The 27,110-nt window shown below is 40.0% G+C and overlaps 1 protein-coding gene across 2 annotated transcripts; it reads right to left on the minus strand.

The window, feature by feature from the left end:
• Window positions 1-320: 320 nt before the first annotated feature.
• Window positions 321-27,097, minus strand: quob (quattro b). 2 transcript variants are annotated; one of them, XM_019277687.2, is made up of 25 exons: window positions 26,757-27,097; window positions 15,868-16,065; window positions 13,966-15,526; window positions 12,790-12,993; window positions 12,253-12,376; window positions 11,326-11,419; window positions 10,805-10,891; window positions 10,600-10,716; window positions 9,600-9,695; window positions 9,349-9,497; window positions 8,393-8,531; window positions 8,047-8,169; window positions 7,664-7,861; window positions 7,131-7,527; window positions 6,608-7,097; window positions 6,164-6,413; window positions 4,941-5,030; window positions 4,019-4,243; window positions 3,467-3,637; window positions 3,144-3,321; window positions 2,807-2,923; window positions 2,455-2,709; window positions 1,842-2,122; window positions 1,540-1,598; window positions 321-1,439 (listed from the first exon to the last, which is right to left on the minus strand). In XM_019277687.2, the coding sequence occupies exons 1-24, from the start codon at window positions 26,757-26,759 to the stop codon at window positions 1,560-1,562; spliced, it is 5,586 nt and encodes a 1,861-aa protein (XP_019133232.2). In that variant the 5' UTR covers window positions 26,760-27,097; the 3' UTR covers window positions 321-1,439; window positions 1,540-1,559. The 2 variants fall into 2 exon arrangements, with proteins under 2 accessions (XP_019133232.2, XP_010751060.3); XM_010752758.3 differs by having other exon boundaries at window positions 6,608-7,527.
• Window positions 27,098-27,110: the final 13 nt, after the last annotated feature.

Raw genomic sequence — 27,110 nt, forward strand, 5'->3', positions numbered from 1 at the left:
CCAGTCATATGGTTTGATCCACTCTGGGGAGGCTAGTATTAACTACAAACATCTTGAGTCTTGGCTCCAGAGTTAGGTATTACATCAGCAAATTGAGCTCTGTCCAAACCAAATCAGTGGAAATGAATGAGTGCCTTAGCCAAAGCAGGCTTGGCTGCTTCTGAGAGACTGTGGCATCTATCACCTGGACTCACTTCCAGATTAAATAATAAATGTGTGTGTGTGTGTGTTAAAATAAGAAAAAAAAAGACAGAAAGATACAGGAAAACAAAGAGTGTTTATTGTAAAATCGCCTTGAAATAGACCATATAAAAAATAAAATGAAGAAAATAATTAAGACAGCACATCATCTGCTGAATCATATTGTTTCTGGCAAAGGTCACAAATGTTACACCATACAGTGACTAAACATACAAAGGAAGTGGAATTGGTGCAGAAAACGTCATTCGACTTTCCATTTAAATTCCATTGTTAGTTGTTACACAACATTTTTAGAAATCATGATTGATGGTATGATGGCTTTTGATTTAATTTAATCAATGTATCTACTACAGCATATATCACATCTGCAATATGATCATATCTGTATTATATACAGTTGTAGTTTCTCAGCTTTATTAGTACCTCATGACATTTGTGCTAGCAATGAAACTGGCAAATGCAAATATGATGACAGATAGTAGCCACCAATATTTGAGTTTAGAACTTTCAGTCTGACTGCAAGCATATTGGTTTATTGCAAAAACAAATGTTATGGTGCAGATAATAACCAACATAACACATTCATCATGACTGTAAGTATGACTGTATTTCAGATATAAAGCAATATAACTGTTACATAGATCAATATCTTCATAGCAGTACCATTAGTTTATACAAAACTGTTAATTAAAAGAAGGACAGAGTGAATGTGTTTTATTTTCAGAAGAAATAAGTAAGACATGTTGAAAGTTTGATAAATCTGTACAAAAGGCAATACATTTAGCACATAAAAGACGGTACTATGGTGTTTCATTGCTTCACAGAGCTTCACAAGATTTTATGAACTCTCTGCACATTTGATTTTACCAGGAATGCTTAGCCACATTCTTTGACTACTGTAACATTTAACATTATGTTACGAATAACAGATAAGAACAGACTCAAATACCATAGCAACTTTTTATGAGCTATAAAACTAGACCAATTTACAGCACACTATGCAATGCCATGTCAGGTACAGTATGTAAAATTTACCACTGTTTAAGTAAAAACACAGGACATTTCTAGACATTTTTCTGTCTTATTGTTTAGTGGCTTTAGAATAAAAATAAGATTTATTTACAAAGTGGTAACAGATAACAGTTGCAGCTGGATTAAAAAGATGTCTTTTTAAATAAGTTTTCTTCATGGCTGATACCAACAGACAGGTCTCTGCTTTTCTTGGGGTTCTTCCAGATCTGTAGAAAATAAATGAAATCTTTAAACTAACCTCCCCTCTCCAAAAAAGCGCAATTTCATTTAAACATAATAACTTGCTTTTTAAAAAAATATACTGACCTTGTACCATATCTCATGGGTCAAACCTCAGTGGATTTTCTGACACTATCTTTCAGAACCTAAGAGATTCATTAAAACATTATTAATTTAATGTTAATCACAGCAGAGGATTGATCATTGACATGAGAAAATACACCAAGCATGCAGAAAACACAAATAGTTCAATGTAACGAGGGCAGAGCTGTGTTGTGACAAATGCATCTGTGAGTAATTTACTATCAGGTTACATTAAGTCATTTTCAATTCTAATGCTTTAAACCATACAAATAATTACTCAGATACTGATGAGCTTTGTACTGCACCTTGCCAGAGGGCAGATCTTTGGACTGGTATTGTGGTTTGGGCTTCGGCTTGGGAGCAACTGGTGGTGGGTGGGGTTTTTCTATGGCTCCTGCCAGAGCATTTGGTTTATGGAAAACTGTAGTGGCTTCAGCTCTGTGAGTGAGCGCTGCCTCCTTAACAGTGATTGTAGAGGCACAGACTGAGGAAGTGTCCTCCGCCTCTCCTCCAATTGCTGAGTGGTAGCTGTGACTGGAACTGCTGAAGCCACTCACACTCTCTCCTGATGACTCGGAGCTGTCCACTGAAAAAAAGAGAGGATTATACGCAGGATGAATGGATGGAGGATCTATTTGATGTCACTGAGTGGAAGGAAAATTTATAAACTGACAAAGCCAATGTCCTTGGATGCCTTAAAAAAAATCATTGGCTTCTGACCTTTGACCTCGTTAGAGCAGAGTAAAACTATATGAGTGTCTTTAGGCCCGAAACATAGTGCCCAGCAGGCTCAGTGAAGCTGTTCAAGGCCAATTAATAATACACTGTCACTGCAGGTTCCTGGATGGTACCATCTAATCTTCTTTGCAATAAATCATAAGCAACATGAATAAGTCAAGAAAATATTTCTAAACTCACACAATAAGTTCTGACTCCCACTCTCATGGTCCAGATCATCCTCCTCCAGAGCTCCAGGAGGCGCAACATATCCTGCAGGGCCGCCCGAAACCACCCTCCGCTTTGGCTCACACAAGTATCCCACAGTAGAAAGGGAACCCCTTCCAGAGGAAGAGGAGGATGAAGAACTGCTTCCTGAGCCAACAGATTTTGGCCGCCCATCATGGATCCCATCCTGTGAACCATGTGATCCTGAGGAGGACAGCACCTTGTTTTCTGCCAGACGAGAATAAGTTTTATCAGAGCATGTGTGATAAGCTGAAAAGAAGAAAAAAAGTAAACGGTAAAAATGAACTCAGTAAACCTGTTTTACCTCTTCCCAAGAGGACATAGTTGACAGCTCGATCACTGATTGCTGCATCACTGGGCTGGATGTCCATGAAAGGTTTGTTTCCAATACCCATGAACACTCTCTCCTGCATACGGACCTCTAAAAAACATGTGAAATCACAAGTTTAAAAATATTTCAAATTAATTAAATGACAAATACAAGTTGAATACTACTTGAAATGTTACTGCCACTAACATATATGATATTTTGCAATCAGACCAAGTGCTGTAATGTACAGTATGTATAGTGACAGTCTTTAACTGGCTATGTCCGAGCATAACCAGTGTGTCTTCATGTATTTGTGTGTATTTGTTGGTACCTCTGTTGTGTACTGCCTGCTCCCACAGGATCCGCTCCAGGTCCTTAGTCCAGGCATCTTTCACCTCCCGGCTAGCTGCTTGAAGTGTGTATGTGTCCTGGGTTTTCCTCTTCCTGAACCAGATCTCAAAACACAGGCCACTGTCTCCGCTGTTTTGAGTCAGGCCTATATCTGACGTCTAAATATAAAGACAAGTATAAAACTATATTGCACTGACTTCTTGTAAGAGGAAGTGATAGGAAAATCATTTATCACTGGTAACTACAGTTCACATTACTTATGTTTTATCTTACATAACATTGCGTGTGTGGCAATATATGTACCTTGAATGACTGTTTGTAGATGTACGTGTCATTTCCTACGTCCGTCTTCCTGGTCTTGCTAAAGAGAATGAGTTCTTGAAAGAGAAAAATGTGGCGGGAACATTTTTTCTTCCTGAATGTTACTAAGAGCTCGTCCTGGCGTATCAGCTGCCCCTGCTCCTTCAGATTAACCTGCAGTACAAAAAAGGAGAAGTCTCTGAGTGGTAAGACCTTAGTCAGCAAAGAAAAGAAAAGAAAAAAAAATCTTTTCACACACCAAATATGTATGATAAATCACCCTAACTAGACACCATCCTTTCTGGAAGGAAACATGTCAAAGTCTTGCCTCCTACTATGCTTTCCAGCAGGAAAGATTCCAGTGGAGTTGCTCAGTGCTAGACGAGACAATGATAAATCATCCTTATCACAGAATCTAGATCTATAGCTACTATGGATCTATGCAGCATACCTATGTACTGTATGTATATAATACACATATCCTCCTTTCTATGACTCTTGCTTGGTATTTTGCTTCACTAAATTCCACAAGTTAACAGAAAAAAACTGTCTTACGTCACAGTGGTGAATGGCGTCCATGGCCAGCAGGTTGTTGCCATGGCGGAGCTGGAAATGGATGACCTCCAGGGCAACTTTGACCTCAGCCATCTCTCTGTTTTGTCCTGGCCCACACTCCCTCATCATGTCCTGCAGCAGCAGGCTGTACTTACTGATCCGCTGCACAGGCTTCAGCAGGTAGGACCAGAGGTCCATCTTATCACCCAGCTTCAGCTGCTTTTGCTGGTGTGTGAGGAGAAGGGAGACAGGGTGGTCAATAAACCTGCAGCAGTGCTACAAATGTACTGCTAAAGCTATCAGGCTAATGCATAAGCTGAGTTGGAAAACATGCTCATGTTAATTGGATGGCATCCAACAAGGCTTATTTGAAAAACATATATTAAGGGAAAGTGTTTTGACTTAGCCATTATTCATTTCTTTTTAGGAGCCACGCAGCGAGCCTCTTGGGACAGCATTTTTGGTTTGTTGGTCAACCACTTTGGTCAAGACTGAAATATCTCAATGACTGTTGGAAGGATGTATGTTTATTGTGGCCAGGGATGTGTGCTGATGACTGGTGATCAGCTGATCCGCTCTCCTGCATCTATTATTGTCATGAAATTTGGTGTAGGTATTCATGGTCCCAACAGGATGAATTGTAAAAAAAAATGGTTGTGCACCTAAATTTGTCCATTTCTTTTGTTTATGAGCTGTGAAACTTTCATTCAGTCTCAGCTGTACTTTGTGTTAAGTGCTAATTACCTAATGTTGGCATGCACTAAACCAAGACAGTGAACATTAGCATTGTCACTGAGCATGTGTCCCGCATTGCTCTGTCATTGTACTTATTTAAGTACACAGGGTTAAAAAAATAATTACATAATTTTAAGAAGAGAAATGAAAGAACAGAGAGCAAAGTGAGGCAGGCGTTGGTTTTCACCTTGAAAAAAGCCTGTCCATGATTGATGAGAAGACTGTCAGACTGTGGTTTGTTCTTGCTGTAAAGGGCATACAAAGCAAAGCTCTCTCTCTGAAAAAAAAAAGAATAAATAAAGACCATTAGTCATCATTATCGCAACCATATACCGATGCATATGTCACACACCACACCATAACAGTTCACAGCTGTATAAGCTGCCTTCTGTTCATTTCCAGTGAATGTGTTCAATGATATCCGAACTTACAGTGTAACTAAACCCTCTAACCATTTGTTTCAGATACAACAATGTATATGAGTGTTCAGTTGTGTTGTTGGTTGATTCAGGTTCGAATCTTGATAGTTTAGTGAAAAGGTATTAGACATATTCCACATATAACTAAACTATAAATATGCATAGCAATCTCCCTCTACTGGTTAAAAGTCATCAACTGCAAATTAATTTTGGTACTGGTTGATCTGGAGGCCATGATGTACATTGGCTGCTTTTGTCACCAACTAATAATATCAAATGACATACAGTTCCTGTCTCCTAAGTGGGCGTGTTCTTCCCAGAATTACCCAAACGTCATTTGGAAGTGTCGTTTATGTGTGTATGATGAAAATTGAATGTGTTCTGCCAGAGACGGTTCAGCTTTAGTTCACTAGTTATAGATCATCTCTGGTGAAACCAGACAGACGATTCGGCACAGAGAGAGAGAGATCGGTGGCCAGGTCTGATGAGAGTGTTGCTGCTGAGACTGAGACAGGTCTCGGACAAAGTGAATTTTTTCAGAATTGTTTTTGTGTCATTTTGGTATCAAGATGTTTACAAGATATGCAGCTTGTGAAAAATTTGTCCAATATTTACTTAGACTCAGTGACTAGGAGGTGAAAGAGACACTGTGTTCTTTGCTCACTTCTCCAATCAGAGTCACTACACTCAAGACCTGATGTCTCCAAAGCGGATCAGCAGTGGCTAAAGCTACATAACACATATACCGGAAATGTGTCTCTTAACCGTCTGGGGTCAAACTCTAGGCTCACTGTTTGGAAGATGAGTATTATCAGATTAATGTCAGGACACATTTGTTTCTTGTTAGCTACTGATTTGGTCCAAAACCTGGATGTTCCATGGAAAATATCTCAGATATGTGTTTATAACATTTTCTAAGACTTAATAAAGTTCAAAGTAAAATTTATATTCAGTACTTTATTGCACTGTTAATAATACACGTGGCACTTACGTGTCGTAGAAAGCAGCGTCCCACTCTAAAGGGTTCATTCACGCAATTTTCCAACTCATTCAGGAAATGATGTCGGTGGAAGTCGTGGAGTTTTTCTAAGTTACCAAAGATGCTCCCCCTTTGGCCCCTGAGGTCCTGAGGGACATCGGCCCTCTCTAGCTCAGGGAAGTAGTGCTCTCGAACATAACCCAGAGCCTTTACATATTCCCTCTCTGTGGACAGAAGCTCCTCCATGATCCTCCGCAGTTTCCTGTTCCGCATATAGGAAATGAAAAATTTTATTACCGTTGATTTTATTAAATCCTGGTGCACTCTGGATCACACACAGTTTTGCATTATTTATTTAAGGGTATCACAGCCATTCATGAATATAACCTAGGTCATTTGCTGGACAGCATCTCACTGAACTTTAGATTATAGCTGATGGAGGGTAGTGTTACTTACAAAACATTGCTGCCATTGTTTTCTGTTGGTGTGAGTAATGTCTCTGGGGTCCTTAAATCTTCAGGGCTGTGGGTGGAGGTTGTGCATCCTTCACCCTTTTCTTCATTACTGTCTCTTCTTGACTCACAGCTTAGGTTTCTTGACTGTAAACTCTGGTTATGGGAAACTTGCAGATTTGGCTCGAGTGTGTGTGTCGTATTCTGACAGTGTTTGTTTCTTACATTCAAAGGTGAAAAGCCAAAGATGCTTGCCAAATGAGAGCTCACATGTGAGCCCTCACTTAAAGATCGACCCAAAGGTTGGTGCAATGGAAAATCATTGCCCCCTTTGATTAAGTCTGCGCTCCTCAGATCTGCCTCGCTGTGATGCTCTCTTGGCCTCCATCTGGTTTCTGGACGACAGTGGCCATTTTGTGGAAAAACAATTTCCTCATTTTTAACTAGTGCTTCAGGTAGTTTCAGCACTTCGGATTCTACTTTTTGAATCCCTGTCAAGTCAGTGGTGTTTTCTCCTTCGCTTTCTGAGATTTTGACTACCTCTTTCTGTTCGGTCAGGGAGCTTTCATCTTCCCCCACTTCACTCTTTTTCTCCGTCTTCTCCATTGCTCCATCTCCCTCTTTGGAGTTCACAGCTGTAGTCTGCTGGATCTGGTTCTCATCTACAGCTTTCTTCTGCATCTCCTCAAGAAGCTGCCTAACTTCTTGGCACTGGACCCAGACTGAATTCCACACTCTCATCACCCCCGAGGCCCCTGATCCCGTGGCACAGGCCTTAGCTTTCAGAGCCTGGAAGTGCTGGGTGGAGAATTCGCCACTTAATCTCTCTTCATACATCTGGAGTGTGCTTAGGGTCAGAGTTGAATAACACCCCTGCTCTACCTTCTCTAAAAAATGACGGCATTCTTTGGCCAGTGCAGACGCCTAGAGAAAGATAAAGAGAGAGGAGTGATTTATACCATTTTAGAAAATTTTAAGGTTAACACAAATCAGTCAGACAACAGTGAAGAAAGAAATCTCGGATGGGTGGAAAAACATGGAGCAAAATTAAAACACAAACCTGCTCACAAAAGCGTTGCACATGCACCAGTGTGTCCAGTTCTTTGTACCTCTGTTCTGCCCGCAGCATAAAATCATCCACATTGGATTTGAAAGTGCTGACCAGAGTCTGAAAAATGTCTGTTGCAGGGCTTGAATCACTCGTGCCAACAATTTTATCTGCCCCCGTCACTAGGGTCAAAGCATACTGGTGCTTCTCCTGTGGTAAATGATAAGATGTTCAGTAAAACGTCTCCCCAAGTCTGTAATCAATTATTTACTGGTAACACTGTAGTCATTTACAGAGAATAAAGGAAAACCACTTGTATTTGAAATAAAACACAGACAGCCACGATAAGTGTTCTTCTTTATAAACCTCTTTATATGTTTATATTGCTGCAATACCTTGGACTGAGCGAGAAACAGATTAAAGTGCTGCAAGGCCTTTTCAGTGCAAGCCAGGGTCTCATCTGTTGTATAAGAGTCCTTCAGTCTCTGTTCGCCTTCTGTACTGAACCATATCCCAGCCTGCAAGACATAATGTAGACATATGGTAGAATTATACCGTAGCAAACTGTGAGCGTAGTATTACATATATTATTTTTGAGAAATGGTCACATTAATGGGAATGTACAAAAGGAGACCAATTTTCATCTCCTTACTATAACACCATGTTAATGAATTTCATAAGCTGTTTCAATACAAAAAGTGGATTTTCATATTGTGATCCGACTGAAAGAACTGGGGGTACCGTGCTGATTTTGGCCTCCATCTCTCTGAGCCTAAAGAGGAACTCCAGGTGCTGCAGTGACTCATTTGATCTCATTACCAGAGTGTGGAGCTTCTCCTCCACCTGGTTATACAGACTTGTCACTGACTCCAGAGCATCTCTGCAAGAAAGGTGAAACAAACATAATTAAACTCTCTTAGACAAATGTCACCCTATATTTAAAAGTTTAATTTGTAATGTTATTACTGTTGTTTTGTGGAGGTAAATGCACTACTGTGTTATTTGATTCACCTCAGAAAATTAGAGGTGTTAAATTATGATATGAGGATTCATAAATATGTTATGTTAGTTAATTAAGGCTGCGAAATAGAGTGCATATTAACTCTGCACATGCCCTTCAAATTGCTTGTTGCCTTGAGAAATTGTTGTGCCATTCTGCTGTAATTACAATAAAGCCTAGTTTAAATAATGCGTGTATAATATAATAATCTGTGAATGTTAAACAAAGAATTAGGCATGCATAAATAACATAAATACTCCCTTCAGTATCAAAACCTTATTTTTTTAAAGTTCATGTAGTTAATGTATCAGTAAAATTAATTACAGTATGACATACTATTTCATTTGTGAGTGCTGAAGCATTAAAGAATAAGTACCATTATAATGCTGTATACTTATTACACTGTTTAGTACTTAAACCAATGATGATGCATACACATTTTTTAAAGTGATCATATATTTTATGTAAAATCTGAAAGCCCCTGTACACCTATAGTACACTCACAGAGGTGTTTTCACTTATGATGCCTGAGTAGATCTGTCCTCAGGACAGTGCCTACAAACTGCACTTCATGATGCAGATCTCTGAAATTAGACTGAAACACTGAGTGATGTTGCTGTGATGTACTGCTCGCCTCTCAGTATATACTATCCTGACTGGGACAATAAGCAGAACAAGCCTAAATGTTATGTGATACCTATAGTCCTCAGACTGAGGAAATTTGAACTCTTCTCTCCTCATTCTGGCCAGTACTGCCCCTCCTTCTCTCTGCAGGGTGACCAGTCTAACGTCTTCCAGCACTTCTTTCATTGAGGCCCTCTGTTCCTGAATGCACTGCTGAACTTCCTGTAGCAACCACAGCAAAAGCAAAGTCAACATATCTGACCTGGTCCAAAATGTTACATAATATGTATGAAAATAAACACATTATAAATATTTATAGTCTACCTCGGCAGTATCTATCTCTTTGCTGTCCACTTTCTTGATGGCCTTCTGCAACAAGTTGTCTGCCCCTCGCAGGTCAGTCATGAAAGACACCAGTTTCTGAAATGGATTAAATTTGAGACTTTGAGAAGTGAACAAACATATAATGGATTGTAATGAACCCAAGAGCTTTGAGGTGAAAAGAGACTGTCATCTGCCTACAGAGATTACCACAGGCAGCGGCATCATCTTTCCAAAAGAATTTAGGCTGAGGAGACTGCCCTCTCAGTGTGCTGGTGACTATGGCAAGGAAAGGCCTCAGATACTGGAAAATGGCATCTTGGTTCTGATTTCCCCGTACACATAATGTTGAAAGCAGTCCTCAGGGCTTTCCATGTTCTTCATCAGTACTTCCACTTCACAGCATTTTTGGATTGTGAGCCCTCAAAATTAAGCTTTATCTGCTAGTTACACTTGCAAGTTGCATATGAGCGATGACTCATTAAACCAAATAATATTTTTGTTTAGTTCACTTTCATGTAATTCACAAACAAAATGGAAAGATAAGAAACAAGTTGGAAAACGTTATTACTTTTTGTAGCAGGAACATATTTATTTTCCTATCCAGATAATCATTGTACAATCCCTCTGATTTTATCCTCCAGCCAGTTGGAGGGTCACTACCCCCACACTAGAGCAACAGCTGTTCGTGACAAACTTCAGCTGCTTCTGGCTGACCAAAACTTAATAACAACATAAACTCTCTTAATGGTCAGTAATTTACGCGATGCATAATCTGTTTCATCATTCAGATATGACTTTCCCCTGTGTCTGTATCCTCCCCTGACTCAAAGGCCAAACTAAATGTGGCATTAAAGAAAAGCAGAGGTGATGAATGTTTGCTGTGGGTGTGTGGATACAGACTTGTCCCCTGTGACAGGGAAACTCCACAGTTATTCAAAGTGCTTGTGTGATGTAAAACCTCAGCTGTAGCATTTGGAAACACAGGGTGCATAATCAGTACCTGATGAAACTGCAGCCAGTCGGTATGATTGTAAATAAAAGTCCCTCCCAGGTCAGAGGTTAGCTGGGAAGCTTCAACTGTCTTGTTCAGGGCTTTCATAGAGGTCACCATGTCCATCTTACAGACAAAGACAGAGGCAAGGTTAGTTAGGAAGGAAAAGCACCACCTCTTTCAAGTGTCAAATCCAGCACTTTTCTTTTCTGACCTGTAACCCTGGCTGTTTTTCAGGTCGAGGACAAGTGTCTTTATCCACCAGCATCACGATACTGTGGACAGCATGGAGAGCTTGCTCCTGTAGTAGGAAAACAGTAAGTTAAAGACATAAAATCATGGCAGACTGTCATGTGTTTAAATCTAACATAAGATGCAATCTTGATGACTAATAAAGTGTATCATTAACTTTCAACTAACAAAAAACCTCAAGTACAACCTATAGTGTGTTGCCATCTTTTACAGTAAACCTGATAATAAAAATGGTAAATTACGCCCCCTTGTGCATTTCTTTAGTACTAACAAATCAGAAACCTGTATAAACTTGAAATAAGCTGCTGTCACAGCATTCTCTGACACACATATGACTAGCCCTGAGATCGGGTTAGTTATCTTTGAGCCAAGGAATGTGACATTTGGCATCTGTCAGCCTCTGACGACATGGTGAGTGTGTGTGTCTGGGTGGGTGCAGGTATTGTTGTTTCAGACGTGTGCATGCAGCCTTGTTGATTTAACCTGGGCCATCAGCAGAGCTTTGTAGAGTTGAAGCGGTGGAGGCTTCTTCCTTGCATTGATGACCAAAGTCATTCCCAGCTCTCGAATTTCTTTCCTACCAAAATGTTGAATGATGTTAGGGCATATTCAGACATGTTTACTTCAACACAGTGCACTTCATGTGATAAGTGCATCACTGAGAGGCTTTTAGGATTATTTACTTATTCCACATCGGTATTTATCTCGCACACTTGCACATCCTATTACACACTTTGATGCCATCACACACCACTCTTAATGGCCTCCTCTTGTGTTACTGTTGTGTGAGCCTACATCAGACATGACTGCTAATTCTAGCAAGGCGCTGCATACCAGACAGTTGGCAGCCAGCCTGGCTAGAGACTGTTGTGGTATGGCTCTTTACTGGGGACAGAGGAAGGCCAACCTATCTGGTAGAAGCTTTTTGAACTTCAAAGACTCCATTAAACTCAGCGAAAACAAATAACACTGTTAAGTGTTCCTTAGCAGACCTCAGAGGGGAGTGTATTGACACTCATTTGGCAGAGGGTCAGGACAGGTCAGTGTTACTGCCATCTGATCTTAGTACTACATATTTGACAGAATAATTCTGTGGTTTTGCATAAAATATATAATTTTATTAAATACACAGATGGATGATCTATAAAGGATCACTTAGTCTGGTTGGAAGAGCATACATGATTTTATTCAAAGCCTCTTTAGGACAAAGGAAAAATTTCAAATGGTAATCTGCTGCCCTCTCGTGGTTAATCATTTTATTACATGGATGGGAGTACCCAATAAGCTCAAAAGAAGAACAGCTTCCCTCCACGATGCATGTGAGGAAATCACTGCATTCTGGCCATGGATCAAGGGCTCTCAGTTACAGATATTTTTGATACGAAGATACCATGTAAGCATTTTCAGTACCTTGGTATGGAGTGTAAGTAGAGCAGTAATTCACAGACATTCTGGGCTGACACAAGAGGGGACGTCCACTCCTTTCTGTCACCATGGACCTCCACCACTGCCCTGCCTGTTCTGTCCCTGCTGCCTGAAGAAGAGAGAAAAAGTTAGTGACACATTGTATTTTAAAAAGATAATCACATGATATGAATACTTATAAAATAAGAAATAGTGACACTAAAAAAAAAGATGTTTCCAAGTCATACAAGGAAATACATATCTCAGGTTTATGTACTGGACACCTCAAGGTTTAAGTCATTGCATTTGGTTTGGTATTAACTTTCGACTCAGCTGCTTACAATAATTAGCTCAGTTAGATTTACCTGGTCTTTCATAACTTCATAGGACATATGAGTGTTGCTGAAGTCACATGGTGGTTATACTCACATTCAAAGCCAAAGTCTTTTTAATTAACTTTTAATGACTTTGAGATTTTGACATACAGAAATCAAATAAAAGAGATAATTTTGTTGATTGAAATGTATGTTATATATCAAGTACCTGGCAAACAAATAATGCCCAGTTCAAGGAGAGCACTGATGCTTCTGAAACATGATTCCTCTGTTTGTGTAGACTGTGCAGTGTCAGAACTTGTAGAAGGAAGTTGAACTTGTGCTGAAGGTGGCTTCTCTGTCTTTAAGTTATGGAGTTTGGAGACTGGTCCATCTGTGGTGGAGGGAGTTTCACTCCTACTTGACTGGGAGTCTGCATGTCAATAAAAACAAACATCATTATTTCCCCACAAAACAAGCAAAGAAAACCAAATAAATCAAAGGATTGTTAGAGCATTGCAAGAAAAAGACAACTCTGAGACAGTGCTGAGATTTACTGTAAACCACCAGCTTTCACCAGCTTTATATTCTGTCCACCAACCTTTGCCCTTTTATACCAACAGTAATTATTCAGCTCTTCACCCATAACTTTTAATAGTCCTCATGGATGCAGCTGCACAGCCGTGTACAGACGGCCTTTAAACATTGGACATGGTCTCTATAACAAAACACTGTGGTGGCCTGGCGACTAAGCCTGGCTTTGATTTCAGACATTTTAATTGGCCTCTCCTTAGAGCCAACAAAGCCTCGCCTGTGCTCTCTCTTTTTGCTACTTTAATAGTCCATGACAAGCATGTCTCCCATCAAGATCTCAACATGCCCTTCTGACGGCATGAGGGTGCATGTCAGCGGGTGCAGGGGACACAGAAACCTCCTTCTTACATGTGTTGTTGTCTCTCTACATTGGAGGAATACTCTGCTCTTTCTTTTTGGATTCAGGCCCTCCCTTTCATTGGGGTGCAGCAAGCTATTTCCGTTCACTCCCTCAGTAATGGGAATAACATGAATGTTGCTGCAGACAGCAGTGGGAAGATCCTTCTCAAGCATGATCTTTGACCGTTGAACCGTCTTTCTCCAAGAGCCCTTATGATCTGCAACCCTCAGTGGAGCACATTCCCTTATGCACGCGAGGTCATGGTTGAGTTTCAGTCTGTTTGGCGTAAATTTTCAGTGGTCCTTCAAGCATTAAGCAACATATCATAATAAATGGCTGTGTGTACAGTAATAACAATGTACAAACTTTGTGTGTGGTGGGGGTTTAATGGAAAGGAAAAGAGAATGACTGTGAAAGATTGTATCAAAAAGTACTTTGCATGTTCAGCCTTAACTTGCCGGCTCTACTTACCTTTTTTAGGGGACTTCCGTCTTTCCAGCTTCTGAGTCACCTGATCCAACAGTTCAGCTTTCTTACACTGCATTATGCTGGTGATTGTTTCAGGACAGATATCACTGTGGCTCCTGTTGCTGAGTTTATAGAGAAGTGGACTCCCTTTAGAAGTCTCTGACACAGTGGACAGAGACCTTACTTTAACTTTGTGTTTTCCTGATGGTTTCACAACCTCCATCTTCTGACGTGATTTAATGTCGCCATCACAGTTCTCCAAAAGCAAATCTGATCCTGGATGCATGCTAGCATTATGTCCTGATTGATGTGAAATAAGTTTCATATGAATTTTATGACTATGGCTCAAACCAGGGGTTGATTTCAAAACCATGGGAGGTTCCTTCATAAGGTTTTCTGATTCACAACTTGTAGGACGGTTCTCCGGGTGAGATGCAAAGTTTTCTGGTGCTGATTCACAGCAGTGTCTCTCTTGGCAGAGCTCATTACTAATCAAAGATTTATTACAGTGGTTACAAAAGCTTCCAAGTTTGTCTCTTTGAGCTTCAAATGTACTCTTGGATCTTAACTCTCCCTCTTCACAAAGGCCAACCTCCTCCAAGGCAGCCAGGAGATCTACACTTCCCCTCTCAAAAGGGACTGGGTTTCTCAGTGCTGCCACGTACGAGTCTCTGTACCTACATTTCAAGTCTTGATCAGTTGGCTCCTGCCCCAGCCTCCTCTGGCGACATGGTGTGCAAGGCTCCTCTGCATACTGAAGGGTGCATCCACAGGGAACACTATTACCAAGTGGTACAGGTGGAGGTGGTCTGACAGGTTTGAACAAAACCGAATTGCTTGGATTTAGATGGATGCCTTTCTCTTTATCCACAAACTCCTTCCCTTTGGCTATATCCACCAGGTCTACATAATCACCCTCAATCTCTCGATATGTCTCTCGACTGTCCCAGGTATTGGGAGAAACCCAGCCCACAGGTTTGATTAAAGGTTTGGGGCACGATTTGGGGGTTCGTCTTTCAGGATCCATTTTGACAAGTTTGGAAGAATAGTCCACAGGTCTCAAAGATGCTGACATCCTGTCTTTTGCAGGTAATAAAATGGCTTCCATTGGGAGGGTGGAGGAGTTAAAATGGGAAGGAACTGAGAACTGTTTTGGTTCAGGAGGAGCTTCCCGATAAGTGGGCATGATTTTAGGCTTATCTAAAAACTCTGGGATGGCGATTTTAGCCCAAGGCAACTTGATTACTCCTTGATCTGTGCAAAGCAAGCAACGTGACAGAGGAGTTCCATGGCGTCCTTCATTGATTTCCTGTAGCCATTCTTCTGTGAAGATGCAGGGATAGGAAGTCTCAGGGACAGGAGTCTCCTCCACTTCTCGACAACCCTCTGTCAGAAGACTTTTAAGGACAATTCGAGCTGCTTGGTCTCCGAAAGGCTCCACCTGTAGATAGAAGTCTCCAGGACGCAGCAGCAAAGGATTCACAGGTGCTAACTGGATAACGGTTTTGTCATGGAGACACAGAGGCCAACCCTCACAGCGGAAAACCACATCAGAGTATCCAGCCTAGAAAAAAAGTAATTATCAAAGTTTAAATGTAATTTTGTTTTAATTTGCTAACATCATCCATAGAATGCATAGACAATTGTGCCTCACACCCCAAACTGCATATGAATAGATAGAGGGCAGTCAGTGTTCCAGGACTATCAATACAATAATAATAGGTGTTGCCAAAATAATTTTTGATTCTGCTTTTTCTGTCAATTCTGTTCAGTAAACTGCAATAAATCCTGATATATAGCAAGTGTCTCTAAACTAAACTGTTTTGTACTCGTACATCATATGGAAAGTCAAAAGATGTGTGCACATGCAACATAGGAGATGCACTGAAATGTATTGATACTCACGCATGCAGCTTGTTGGACACTCTCCAGCAGGTGTTTGGAGGGGATGAGGAAGTCCAGCAGGCACTGTAATGCATCACCGTGATAACGTTCCTCAATGGAGCGAAACAGCTGGCTGAGGACGATGGGTGCTGTGGCCTCGAAAGGTGGGAAGAGTGCCGAGAGGGCACTCTGGATGGACGAGTCCAGAGATTCTGGGTTCTGGGCGACAAGAAGAGACGGTGGTAAGAGAGATGAGTGAGGTGAGTTTCTATAATAACATTGTCCTCTAGACTGTATACAGTGTGGTCATTTTTCAAGACTACCAGCAACAAGACATTTAAAAAAGAAAATAAATTAATGGAATATACTTTTTATATACTGTATACAATTCAGTTTCATTTGATTATAAACTGCCCCTTTCTGTGAAAGAAATCTGTTTTATTCTTTAACATTGTGTGATTTTTGTATCTAATAGCCTACTTTTGGATGCGACTTTGTCATGTGTTTCTGTGTCAAAGCCATGGGAACTCAACTCAAAACTAGGATCAGAGAGATCAAATTAAAAACACTTTACAACAAATGATTGCAAGCTGCTGTGCATATTATAAGGACTTAACAGAACATCAATATCATTGCACAAAGAAACGAGTTGTGTGATCTGCAGTGCACATTCTTTTCAAATGAGAATCATATTGTCCTTTTAACCAAGACACATGAACAATAAAATATTTCATTTAGGCAGAATAAATCTTCAGTATAGTCTATCTTGTCTCATCTAGGTAAAACAGCTGCACTCAAACTGAAATCCTGGCAATGCACTAAGTTAATAGTGTTGAATATGTTTTTAACATTACTGAATGGCCTTTAATGGCCTCTGTAATTTACAGCAAAATTAACTTTAATTTGACTGGAAATATGTGTATGAAAAGGTGAGCCAACCTGGCAGCAATTTGTTATGAATGGAAATAGTTGGCCATAGTTAGAGGAGGGGGGGTGGTGGAAAAAAAGTACATAGAATAACACTTAAATAGGTTCATCATCTGCCCTTAAACGGTTGTAGTTATAACATGCTTTTAATGTCATCTATAATGACTATTACCTTTGTAAATTCAGGGATAATGAAACTTTTAGATAATATGGAATGAGGCATATTATCTAAAATGGAATGATGTAGTAGCTCAGCCCGTAGGCACTTGGCTTGGGAACTGGAGAGTGGCCAGTTCAAGTCCAGTATGGCCCAAACTATGGAAGGTGGACTGGTAGCTGGAGAGGTGCCAGTTCACCTCCTGGGCACCTTGACGGTGCCCTTGAACAAGGCACCGAACCCCTCCTAACTGCTCTCAGGGCGCCGCTCTGTGTGGCTACCCATCACTCTGACCATCTCTCTCCACATTTGCATGTCTATGAGCCTTTTGTGTGTGTGGTTGTATTTTGGGTAGAAATGCATGTAAAAAAGAATTTCTCCTCAAGGACTTAATAAAGTATCTATCTATCTAATGTGGATCATGTATTCCAAAGGTAAATGTGTTTGTTTTGGTTAACTGATTTTACAACTGATTTATCTGAAGAAAGGCTACATAGCTAAGATATCTCGAGAACAAATGATCTGCAAATGTAAAATGACAGGACAAAGATTTGTTTTGGCCTTTTACCCCTTGGTGTGCTCATCTAAAATCCCCAAAGGAGTTTTTGGGTTTAGCGTGAGGAACAAAAAGAAAAAGACATATACTTTTCTGCAGTATCGGATCCATGAATTATTACTGGGTCTACTTAAAAGGCAGCATCATCTTTAAGAAATTAAAACATGCAGCAAAAGATCAAATCTAAACATAACAAACAATTCTATCCATTTAACAAAAGGCTTTGAGGTAAATTAAAAACTGTCATGTTTAAGGGATCAAGAGAAGGATTGTGGGGGAGCCTAATGGAAACCTTTTTAAATTTATCTGGAGATGATTAAGTCTATCCTACATGAAAATGTGCCGCTTGTTTCATGTCTGGCCAGGACATGCTTCATTTAAACTGGTATATTTGTAGCAGACAAGGTTAAGCATCTGATCTTATTCAAAGTGACAAGAAGACTCAAAGTAGACAGAAAAGAAATGCCCAGTCCCATAAAGATGCGTAAAATGATATCATTAATACCAAGGCACACTTGGTATTAATGTTTACTGCATGTACACATGCACTGGATACGCTACTCACACCAGCTGTGCCATGTGTGGAAACGTTTCAGATGAAAAGACACACATCTTTAAAGCATTTTTGGGGAACCAACCTGACAGCATGGATTTGAGGCACTGATGTTTTGAGATGTGAGGGCTGTCAACATGAATTAATAAAACAGCCAAACATTTTTATGCACTGTAAAGACTGTACTTGGTGTAACTGAGTAATTTAGGAGCTACAGTAAACGCCTTTGTCTGTCAGTTGGTTGTAAATTACAGTAAAACAATTTCCTTTATAACTTTTCTTTATGTCTGTGTTATGTAAAGCACTTTGAACTGCTTTATGCCATATAAATAAACTTGCCTTGATTGTCAGTTCAGCCCAGGACATGAATATCTGTACAAAAAAATCCTGGTAATACATCCAGTAGTTGTCAAGACATTTCATTTAAATGAAAAATATCAACCGCTCGGTGACGTTAGAGGAAAAGTAAGGGGATCACTGCATCACACAAACTTTATGCTAATCCGTCATAGATATAATGAGAGAAATACTTTACTGGATAAGAGAAAACTTTGACTTGTTGGTGGCACCAAAGTCTTTAGGATTGACCGACTGATTGAACGTCACTGCCATCCCCAGAGCCACACAGCTTTTTTGGTCAAACACAACAACAACACCTATACACTCCAAATATTCACCTTTCTAAATAAACACTCTTAGTAAATCAGTCTCTTTATTTACTACTTAAATGAGTTTTTTATAGCTTTCACAATTGTGGCTGATGTTGGATAGAGGTGTCCAGTATTTCATCTATTTAAGATTTGCTTTTAGCACCTGTAGAGCATGTTGAAAGTACAGTTTTGTTCTCTTAGTAGATAAAAATAGATGAAAAGGGAAGAGGAGTGAAAGGGGATGATATTCATATTGAGTTGACAGTTGAAAATAAGCACTTGACACCTATTTTAGATCTGGACAGGTCTTAGCCACTAGCCACAGCAGGCGTGCTATTCATACAATCAGTTCACAGTACCCCACTGTGTTAATCTCCCAGCCCCACAAAGGAGTCTGTTTTTAGCCCCTTCCTCATTTAGTTTGATGGCCTAACCAAGACCAGAGACCAGCCCAGGGTAAACACAAGTGCAGCAGCTTCAAAGACCCCACACTGGTTAGCACTGGGACTATGCTGGCTGTTTGGCTAATGAATGCTTATGTGAGCATCTTGGACAGCCATGAAACGTTGGGAACAAAGGTCATACAGTCGTTTCATGATTTACTGAATACTACAGTAAATCATTCAACTTTGATTGTGCCACTCAGTTTAGTATTTGAATTCACGCTTAGCTAAAACTTTGGGATTGTGCATTTCGATACAATGTGCTTTTGTCGAAATGTCTGTGAAATTAACTAATTTTAATCAACAGCTGTTAATGTAGGATGTTGGATTTAAATCAATATCAATATTTGATGACTTATGTTGAGTTTTTGTATCTTCTGTAGACATTGGATGCCCTCAGTGGAAAAGAATGCTTCCTTTCCTTCTGATTGTGCACATCTGTCACAATAGATTAGGAAATGGAGAACAGAATACCTTCGAGGCTTGCTCTTGACTGGTAATGCATCACAGCTGTTTTAGACTGACTGCAGTCATTCAACTTCAGGTTCTACTGTATTTCTCAGAAATAAACCTGACCTTACTTACTACAGGGCTGAGACATTCCTTCATTTTGTTTGAAAAAGTGTAGTTTGGTGCTATTACTGATGAAGATTCCACAACATTGTCCCCTCTTTTGTAGCTTTAGTTTATTCCTTCCTTCCTTTAGTTTATTGCAATTCAACCTTGAACTAAAGTTTTAGTGACTAATTATCATAATATTACTTTAAAACCATTTGAGATTCAAACCCCTTTCTGTTAACACCTTGGCTAGGATGACAAATGCTTATGCCTGGATAAACTTCTTCTCAAAACAAAGAAAGTTAAAAGCATGAGACCCCCCCTCCAACTGGAACTCCTCTTTGTGGGTGGCTTGGCGAGTGATACTCATATGAGTGAGACCCTCTTGAGATTTTACTAAGCATAGCTCAGCTGGATCCAGTTCAGACAGACCAGCCAGCCAAATGAACTGAGGGCAGGGAGGGTGGCTGCCGGTGTTGTGAGTTCTTCTGTATTTCATTACATCTGACAAAATGCCAGACAACATGCCAAACAGGCCCAGACTGTGAAAGGCTCAGCATGAATTTTTCTGAGACAAAGAAAAATTGTTTCCTGATATACCCACTCTATATAGGTTTGGTTTTTGAAAACATTCATTTTAATCATAGTCATTATCAAAATGGTCCTTTTGACCTGTGACTATAGGTAAACTGGTCAAAACAAGTGTATGCATAATTCAGTAAGCATGCAATTTTTGATGTGTACATAACCTTTAGAGCAGTGAACATTCATCATCTGCAATTGGAACACTAACATACATGTAAAACTCAATTACTTCATCCTCTATAGTCCATGATATTGCCATATCTCATTAATGATACCCACGACTATTACATTTCCAAGGTATTTGTTTATTTCCTCTAATTATAACAGCTCTTCCAGTAGCAATAAATGGCTAGTTTGGGTATTCAGATTGGGTTGTACACCACAGTGAGGTTGTACATCAATACAGTAATACACATTAAGTAAGTAAGTGTGTACTCACACACAGAATCATAGCTAAACATGTGTGCCATATCCTACCATCTTAATTACACTTTTTAGATTTCAACTGTTACATGACTGAGTGTAATGTCTTGCTAAATGCTAAATGTTTTTAACTACAGTATTAACTACAGAAATTAATATAATAGTATAATAGTACAACATGCCCACACCACTGTGTGGTGGGTCATGATACCAGGCAACTGTAACACCCATTTCAAGTGTGCAGTACGTCTACAGTGTCCCGGAAAACCCTGGGATTTGAGTTTAGTCTCTTTGCTGTTTTGTCTGCACTGCAGCCATTTCTTTTGTATTTTTAAAGGTCCTCCCATTACAAAAACTCCTGGTTAACAGCAATTTGATCAGTCCCATGTGGACACCCAGACACAATCACTACCCTACATCATTATAATAACACAATCTCTTACTGTATATCAGTGTACAGTGCCTAGCTCTCATTTCCTTATGCTGACAGAGTTGTTACCTCTTTTTCCAACATACTTTGCACCCACAATCAACTAGTGAATAGAGCCAATCTAGCTTAAATCCTGAACCTTTATCCTGGTCTGCAGAGACAGTGGGGTTTGATTCAGCTGATGACCGCATTCCACCACCGCCTCTTCTCCACATTCAACACAAGGGGATTCCCTCTCTGCCCACTTTTGTCCAGTGCAGCCTGTGGTTTAACTCGGGAAAGAGTTCCAGTCTCCAACAAAGATCATTGTTTGACCTGCATTGGCATGCAAGTGTGGAAAAGAGGTATTTGTTATAAAGCCTCACTCTTTCTTTGTCTTGTCCACCATCCAGGCCCCCAGGAGGGAGTTTTCTCAGTGTTGAGTATTAAGCAGATAATTACAGGTTCCTCCATATATTTCCTTGGGCATTGGCCAAAGAAAGTCAGAAGCCTGATTTGACATTTCACAGTATAAACAAACTGTCAAGGTGTATAATGCACAATGTGTATCTGTGTCATCAGTCGCAAAGGTTCAAAAGATTAGAGCAGGTAAGCTGACCAGAATGTGATTGTAAAGAAGATTAACTTCAACTAAATGGACACAGATCCTGATGTGACATGCTGAAAGAATTTGTTGATGCCTCTGTCTTGACTGGTCATCACATTTTCTTGACATCCTCCTAATGATAATAATAATGATGGGCTGTCACTCTACCTCCGGGCTAAAAACCAAAACATAAGCAGAAGTGACAGTTAAGTCAAGACTTGCTAGTAAATCCTGAAGACTGCCTGAATTCTGCATGTGTGGACATGAAAATATGTCTGAGATGACACACCACCAACTTAGCCACAACAACTGCCAATTGTGGCGTGGATGCAGAGGGCTGATGATGGCATACAACACCTAACCACAAGAAATATTATCACGAGAAGAAGAAAGTGTAAAAATGTCAAGTGAGTCATGTCCATGTGCAGATTTCACCTTTTTTTCTTTATTTTTGGTTTAATAAAGCCACAATAAATGTATTTACAGGGTATACTATTACTGATTTCACACAAAACCCAGAAGTGGGAAGATGTTGAATCTTGGAGCAATCAGAGTCATAATCAAAATCATAGTCTTAGTCATATCATAATCAAAAACAGGTTGCCAATATGTCTCGGTTCAGTATCTATCTCTGATTTTTCTACTTTAAACATTCAGTATGTCTGTTTGGCAATGAGACAGTGCTGTCTTTGTGCACTCTTGTTAAACTCAGCAGAGGGTCACTCCATTCAGCTAAGCCATCTTAACTCCTTCTAACCAATAAAAAGATCCCTATGAGACAAAACCCCTACATCATTCCTTAGAGTCACTGCAACCAGGGGTAAACACAGTGTGTGTTCGCTCACAGACCTTTAATTCAGCCAGGTTCCTATTATTCATTCATTTTTCATTTGTAACAACTCATGTTATGTTTGTAAAGTGAGGAGGCCATGTAAATAATGTGTCAGGTTTTCTGGTTTGGCCTATTGCTCTCATATCGCACAGGATCCAAGAATTTAAAACTGGACAGTTTTTACAGTACTGTATGAGGGTGAGCTGAGATTTGATTTCACAAGCACTCATTAATCTACTCTGAATCTGTAAATAACGAGCAATGAATGTCTAGCTTGTTAGTCCACTGTGTAACTTGGAAGTCTCAAAACAACACTGCTGTTAGATAAGTACCTGTCTTTTTCCATCAGAACAATCAATGAAGTGTCTCTGACACATGAGTCACACATGACTTTTGAAATCAAAAACACTGACTCACAGCTGCACACTACACGTTGTGAAATGTAATAAAAAACAAAGCAAAACAGTGAAACAATGCCTCCATTCATTCCCTGAATGGAGGATACTACTGTTTTGGATGCACTCAACAAAAGGACTGATTATCTTCTTCCCTGTCATGCCAGGTTAGCATATTTCTGAAATACTGCCACAAGATCAGACAGGTGTAAAGTTTAGCAATGTTGCCCAATGCCTGATGAGGTAATTGGCAAGGAAGTAAAGTGAGGTATGTAGGCACAGATGGAACTTCAAAAAACGCAATATCAAAAACCTGGGTGGCTTTCACAAAAGATAAAATTTATTTCATGTATATTAAAAACTAAAACTTAGATGTAGCAGCTGAGAAATTTTTGGAATTTCTCCATGACTGATTCACAATGAACCACTCCCATTAACATGACAAAACAACTTGTTTCCCTAAGCAAACTATCATGTTTTTGAAGACTGCTCCCTTACTTCAGGTCACAATCTTAAAATGGACAAGAAATTGAAAAAGATTAATTGTACAAGTAAAGTAAGACCATGTGAAATCCATTAAGCCTGAGCAGAGGCCAAGAGGTAGTTTGTCAGCACGTGAGTGTGTTTATAGAGTGTACTAAACACTGACATGTGCGGCAGGTCGTTCTTGAGCTTTGCAAAGTTTTCTGTAAGTCCAATTAAGTGCACACACTGAGCAGTATGCATGACATCCTCCATAGAGAAGAATGATTCTCATGCTCTGCCCGACAGGTTTAAGCTGAAGCTGTTCAGCTGGTTTTGATTCAAGTGAGGAAAAATGTGTTTTTTTTTTGACATGTGACTGATGTGCCATGATCACTGAACTAGCTATAATACAACTGTTATATCCCAGCAAGCATCCAGAGGAGCCACAGCAACAGCAACTTTCAGTCTGGGAGGGAATGATAACGTTGCAGTAAATGTGTTTCCAGACACAATGCATGCTGAAAACTGACTCACGGACAGTCTATAGCTCCACAGACATTCCCCCCCAAACACTTGGCAAAGGCTCTGCTTTGAAAATACACCACACAGCCTCCTTTGAGTTTGACCCACTTTTGTGATACCAAGATAATAAACACACTGAAAATATGGTTCACAGCTCCATGACAACTCTCAGTACCTTGACTTGCTGACCGAAGCAAAATAGAAATAATTCAGCTCACACAGCTCCATGAGCCAGATGTCTGCAATTATACATATTTCCTCAACAAATCACATCAGTTTATTGCATAGCTTTCCCCTGCCCGCCTCTGTAGAAATTTGGCAGGATTACAGTAAGTGAAGCAGTGGGCAGGAAGTATTATTTGTCTGCCAAAGAGAGCACAGACGATAGTATTGTAGAGACGTGATGACTTGTTACAGGCAGGGGAGGGAGCTACTGGTGACTGTACCATGGCTGTTAAAGAGAAAGAGAGAAACACAGCTGTGACCCTTTAAAGTCAGGTCAGCACATATACTGTCAGCCAATCAAAATGTGGATGCTCGTACACAGCGTGGCCACAGTGTTTCAGCGGTTAATAGATTGACATATGAGTACATATACTATAAGCTGAGTGGTTGAAAAATACACTGTGACTGATGTGCATATCAGAGCAGCTGACTGATGATATGGAGCAGGTTTGTGATATTCTGTGAGAGTCTGTGTTTGTTGCTTAAGACTTAAAACTGCTATAATTAATATTTTTTTTTAAATAATATATATAATATATTAAATGACAGGTGGTCACTTATAGCCACTTACCAACAAAGAATTATCACCTGACTCAACATTTCTTCTCTGCACTATTTAACGTTTTCCAGCTTAATGTTTTGGTTTTACGGCACAACTTTGCTGTTTCTCAACCAGTCTCAACACTATCATATTAGCATCATTTTATGGTAAACCCATTGTTGTCATGGCCAGCATCAAACAGTAGACAGATGAAGTACATTACGTGTGAACACAGTGGAGCATTAGCAGCTAAAAAGTAATGAGTGGTTAGTGTAGAGCAACATAGACAAAAGTTAGGAGAGTTACATTCATCAGGTGGCCACAAACATGATACTAAATGAATACTAATGTTGCTAGATGTTTGCAAGTTATCTAAATAGGCAACACATTTAACATTTCACTATTATAGGGTAACTGCTTGCTGGTCAATCAATGCAGGTTTAAAAAGATCAGTCTACTTGTTATAAATTAAGAAAACATAATTAGCCTTATGAAAGCTAAACGGTTGACTTTTTTACCATTTTGGAACGAACCACAGAAACACCTGCTGCGCTCAAACTTAACATGTTTCGACAAGACAAGAACACAACCAAAAACCCAAAAGCAATTCTCACACACACTCTGATGATTTGCATTGACTTCTAATAGACTTTGAATACTGCAACATGCTCTAACACTACAAAAACAATCTGCACTGTTTACTATACAGTGAATGTAAGAACACATGCTGCTGTGTGGCCTGAAGAGAAAGGACTTGACCTTGATGGTGAATGAATGACTCCTGGTTGTCTTCGTCACACAGTAACTAAATGCAAATACAGTGCACACCAGCAAGCCAGAGCTCTAGGGTTTGTATTATTTCTGAGTGTTTACCCGAGATAGAAACTCCTGGTCATGCACAGTGCAGTAATCTGATGATTTAGACTCTGCAGGCTGTAAGTTGGGGGTGGTCACTGAAAACAACATCAGTCATGCAATAAGTAAAACAAACAGTTGTTAAAGCTGGTCAAACAAGTGCTGCAGTGGGATGTGAAGTGGGGACAAAGTACAGTGGGAGCATGATCAACAGCCAAGTCTGGACTCCTTTAAACATCCTGACTTCCAACGCTCTGTAAATGTATCTGGCACGTATAGACAGATGTTATGGGTCTGAGTGCTTACCATATAAAGAAGAAATACAGTGGAGATGTAATATAGTGTATTTCAGTTGACTATAAATATGTACCACGGGCCAGTCTTTGGGAGTACAAGCTAAATACTCATCAATGCATTATGATCATTATCTAACCATTACTCTTTATCTGCATTTCCACAGCAACCAGTAAATACAAGTTCAAAAAAAGCCACATCCCTCCACAAACCCATTATCAAAGTCTGTCATGTTCCCATCTTGAGGTTCCTTCACTGTCATTAATTAGTTTCTGTTATTACTGGGATTAGACTAGTCCTCTCCAGTCATAAAAAGCTCTGTGGTTTGAACTTTTTAAAGTCTTGAACACTGAACCGGAGGATTCCATTATGTGCACATGCAAAGTAGTCAAATAATTTATACACTAAAACACTGTCCACTCACTAAAGTATGTGTGCCATCCGAATCAATGAAGTCCTAATCAAAGGACTTAAAGACACAAAACAAAAGACAATGTCCCCCTCTCTGTCGCTCTCCCTTTGCCAGTGTGCACACACTTAAAAAGCTTGAGATGCTCTGGGCTGTTGATGTGAAACAGTCCTACCAACTGTGCTCAGAATAACAAAAAGCGCTGAAGACATTAGCTTTGTGCTGCCTCTTTGTATGTCTGAAAGATAAAGTTTCATGAAAAGAGAACAAAGAAAGAAAGTATCATGCACCTAGAAAAAGTGTTGAAACTATGCTTACAACATATCAGGCTTCTAAACGTTCAGTCACACATGACTGGCAAAGCCACAGACAGACACAAAGCCACTTGTCCAAACCAGAAACTCATGCTCTCAGTTACTGGGTCAGTGGAGCACTTTAACTCTCAAACCAGAGAGGAACAAGACAAGGATGAACCACAGGAGTAAAACTTAGATGTTACTCTACCATCTTTGCAGGAGTTTCTCCAAGATCAGGCAGAAAGTTTTTTTCATTTTTGTTCCTGATAATCCTCTCCAGGCAGCCTCCCTGGGCTCTGTGCTGACAGACTTGCCATGTTTAGTGCATCAACAACAAAAGTCGACTGCAGTAAATCCACATGACAGGGAGTTGTCTTGATTGAAAAGTAACTAAAGTCATTTCCATTCTTCAGAGACTTTCCACAAGTCTGTGAGTGTGTAGCACAAAAAGCAGCAAACAGTCAGGTTGCCTGTTGATCCTCGAGCTCCTCTTTCACTTCTCTTTTGCGTCTCTGGCTACTCTCGAGTGTTTGGGGCTGAGAGAGAGGGAAGGAGGGAAGGA

Source organism: Larimichthys crocea, chromosome VI (genome assembly GCF_000972845.2).
Source record: "Larimichthys crocea isolate SSNF chromosome VI, L_crocea_2.0, whole genome shotgun sequence".
Lineage (NCBI taxonomy): Eukaryota > Metazoa > Chordata > Actinopteri > Sciaenidae > Larimichthys > Larimichthys crocea.

Excerpts from the sequence above, each read along its gene's own strand:
- quob (XM_010752758.3), bottom strand. Across the intron at positions 3,322-3,466 it reads TCTACAAACAGTCATTCAAG|ACGTCAGATATAGGCCTGAC; the intron begins GTACATATATTG and ends CTTTATATTTAG. Across the intron at positions 2,123-2,454 it reads TGGGAGTCAGAACTTATTGT|TGGACAGCTCCGAGTCATCA; the intron begins GTGAGTTTAGAA and ends TCTTTTTTTCAG.